At 49.6% G+C, this 3,235-nt stretch overlaps 1 protein-coding gene across 1 annotated transcript; it reads right to left on the bottom strand.

Annotated features, from left to right (window-relative positions):
- Positions 1 to 576: 576 nt before the first annotated feature.
- On the bottom strand, positions 577 to 2,754 carry LOC104529435 (transmembrane protein 108; the record flags this gene model as incomplete). The annotated part of the gene is made up of 2 exons (XM_029086430.1): positions 577 to 699; positions 1,550 to 2,754. Coding segments are annotated over 2 exons (1,328 nt in total), but the record flags the coding sequence as incomplete, so codon positions are not given.
- Between the last annotated feature and the right edge of the window lie 481 nt (positions 2,755 to 3,235).

Below are 3,235 nucleotides of genomic sequence, written 5' to 3'. Positions count from 1 at the left end.
CTGCCCTAAACCCAGTCCTCAACCAGCCTGTATTTGTGCCTGGGGTTGCCCCGACCCAGGTGCAGGACCTTGCATTTGGATATCGCTGCTTCTCATCATGCTGTGCTTGCTATACCCCGGGTCTCCTCTCCATCTTTTGCAGAAATATGTATGCACGCTTCTGCTTTCGTTTCTCTTTATTCTGATTGTCCATCTTTTAGCTTTACGCTTTGTTCTCACTCATGGTTTTAATCACGTTGGCAATAGCAGAACCGATGGTCCCAGAGCTACAAGACTAACGGATAACGCTGAGCCAATCCAATAATCTGGAGCTGCCAAAAGGGTCAGTGCTGCTGCCTCTCCAGGTGTGTATTCCTGCAGCCTCACCTGCTCCAGGTCTCGTGCTCTTCTGACCCTGCGGGGAGCTGATTCAGCTCACTGGGTGGACAGAAAGTACCAAAGAGCAAAGTGAATATTTTTTGGCCGCTTTAACAATATGAAAGTGGCTCGGAGAGGTGTCAGGTCAGGCCGGGCAGAGGGAGAGGGGCAGGATCCGGTGGCTGTGCCTCAGAGAAGGCAGAAGAGAGCAGCACTGACCTTTTTGGCAGGAGTAAGCTGTGTGTAACAGTGGCTTGGTCAGCTCATCTAACCTTGTCCTCAGCATAGCTTGTAGGATGAATACTATTGGCTGCTGCCCTTTACGTTTCCGCAGGCAGCAAAGGCTGGAAAATGTTTATGGTTTTGTTTCACTCTAGACAAATCAGCACAATCACATCCTGCAACCCATTCAGTGGCTCCTTCTTGGCCCTGTAGTGTGAAACCCCAGAGAATATGTTGTCCAATCTTGTAGTTATAGCCCAGCTAAGCCTGGGACACCCCAGCGTCCACTCACAAGCCTTCTCATAATTCAACAATATGTTTTTTATGGTAACTGAATCAAATGATGAGACTCTAAGCCAGCTCTGGAAACCCAGCCTACCCTGGTTCTGCAGGTGGCTGACTCCTGGTGTCTGAAGGCCAGGGTTACAAACTTCCTGATCCCTTGGCAGCTGAAAAGTTGGAATTAAACTTTGCTTATCAGACTTTAAAATCTGAAAGTTCATGAATGGTCTGCAATATTTCATTGCACTGGAAAACTGGTGTTTCCTAAGGTGTTAGTGATTACAACTGCCATTAATCCTTTGGGTTAGCAGTAGGCTTTTAAAATTCAATTCCAGGGCAGCACATAGCGGTTCCTAAATTAAGGACCTGTACAATTTTTGGCCACAAGCTTAGACACGTTGAAGTAAGGCTGCTTCACCTTCTAGATTTGTTCAGCCTTGTGTTACACCCTCAAATGGAGAGCCCAAAAAGACTAAGTGATTTCTAATAGCAATGGAGCAAGTATGCTTCGAGTGTAAACATTTTAGCTCTGCATTTTGAAGCTAAATGCTTCGGTCAGTATATGTCATTTCTGTCTATTGATTGCTTTTTATCCATCTCCAGTTGCCCTACTTCTGTTAGCTCTCCAGCTGGTCCTTGAATCATGGGCTGAAACCTGAATTTTAAGGAAAGAGAAAGCAAAATAAAGTGGCAATTAACTTACAACATGAGGATATAGGTACGCTGATAGCCAGAATGATCCAGGCAATGTCCATCTTGCTAAGGCAGATGGTTGCTCTGTGCTGGGGCTTGTCCCCCTCGGTGACATGGGAGATATTTCCTTGCACCCCAGGTTTCCAGGTCCCGGCAGGAACCAGTCTGTTGAGGAAGTTCCCGGTGGCGGTGGAGCCAGCTGTGGAAATGGAGCTGGACGACCTCGTGGCAGGTGCTGCGGAGAGAGCACTGCCCAGCAAGGTCGCATTAGTCACCGTGCCGTGCTGCGTTGGAGCCGGTCCCTTGGGGTCTCCTGCTGCTGGGGAGGAGATGCTGACGTCAAAACTGGTCTGAACTGCATGACTTGCTGCTGCTGTTGCAGATCCAGGGCCAGCAAACAGAGGGACATTTGTACTGAGATTCAAGGTCACCCAAGAGTTGTTTTTGCTCAGCATATCCCATACGCTGTAGCGGGTGGGTTTAAAAGGCACCGACACTGCTTCAGGATCAGCTGATGGTCCAGCAGTTGTGGTGGCAAAATCTGCCTCCTGCACCACTAGCTCAGCCCTATCCCCTCGCTCTGCTTCCCTAAGGCTTCCCGAGGTGTTGTGGTGGGGAGAAGGGTCCGAGTGTGTAGTTCTTGCCAGCCCCGTGCCATTGGGATTGCTGGATGCTGTGGTTTGGGACTGGAATGGATGGTCTGTGAAAGGGCTGCTCAGGGTAGGGAAGGGAGAGTGCAGCGTCGCCTTTAGGTAAGGCTCTGAGGATTCTGTGAAGTTGCCTTTGAAAACCTGGAATATTTTCCCCTTGGGGCGAGTCTGTCCCGAGTACAAAGCACTCTGGTTGTACAGATTATACATTTCCTTTTCGCCAACGTGGGAGCCACTTGCTTGCTTTTGCCCGGTGGAAAGGGACTTCTCCATCAAGCTGACAGGATGGGGAATGGCGTGAGTGGACGTGGGAAAGGGCTGTGCTGTGTGGCGGTCTTTCTGGCGAGGTGTTGTTCCCATGGCTGTGGTAGTGGTAGTGTCCATAGGGAAGCCCTGAGAGGAGGAGACAGTGGGAGACAGTACCTGAACAGAAAACACCAGCTCTTCTGTCAGTGCCAAGATCAGTAGAACACCTGGAGGAAAAAACACACAGAGAGGGTGAGACACCAGGGAGGGACCAGCGGACAAGGAATGGCATGGTTTGTGCCATCTGGCAGGAAGGAATACCTTCCATATTCCACAGAAGGACAGAAGAGTTCTTTCTATGATAAGGTTACCCACCTAGTTGACCAAGGGAAGCCAGCTGATGTAATCTTTTTGGACTTCAGTAAAGCCTTTGATACCCTCTCTCACAGTATCCTCCTGGACAAGATGTCCAGCATCCAGCTGAATAAACACACACTGCTGTGGGTGAGCAACTGGCTGACAGGTCGGCCTCAAAGGGTTCTGGTCAATGGGGTGACATTGGGCTGGCGACTGGTCACTAGTGGGGTCCTGCAGGGATCCATCCTGGGGCTGGTGCTCTTTAATGTCTTCATCAATAACTTGGATATAGAACTTCAAGGACTGCTAACTAAGTTTGCCAATGACACCAAATTGGGAGGAGTTGTGGACACTCTTGAGGGCAGAGAGGCCCTGCAGACAGATCTAGGTAAATTACAGAGCTGGGCAATCATCAACTGTATGAATTT

This window comes from Antrostomus carolinensis, unplaced genomic scaffold, assembly GCF_000700745.2.
Source record: "Antrostomus carolinensis isolate BGI_N321 unplaced genomic scaffold, ASM70074v2 scaffold33428, whole genome shotgun sequence".
In the NCBI taxonomy this organism is placed as follows: domain Eukaryota; kingdom Metazoa; phylum Chordata; class Aves; order Caprimulgiformes; family Caprimulgidae; genus Antrostomus; species Antrostomus carolinensis.
Note: the sequence above shows the minus strand (reverse complement) of the source record. Positions and strands in the feature narration are given on the sequence as shown.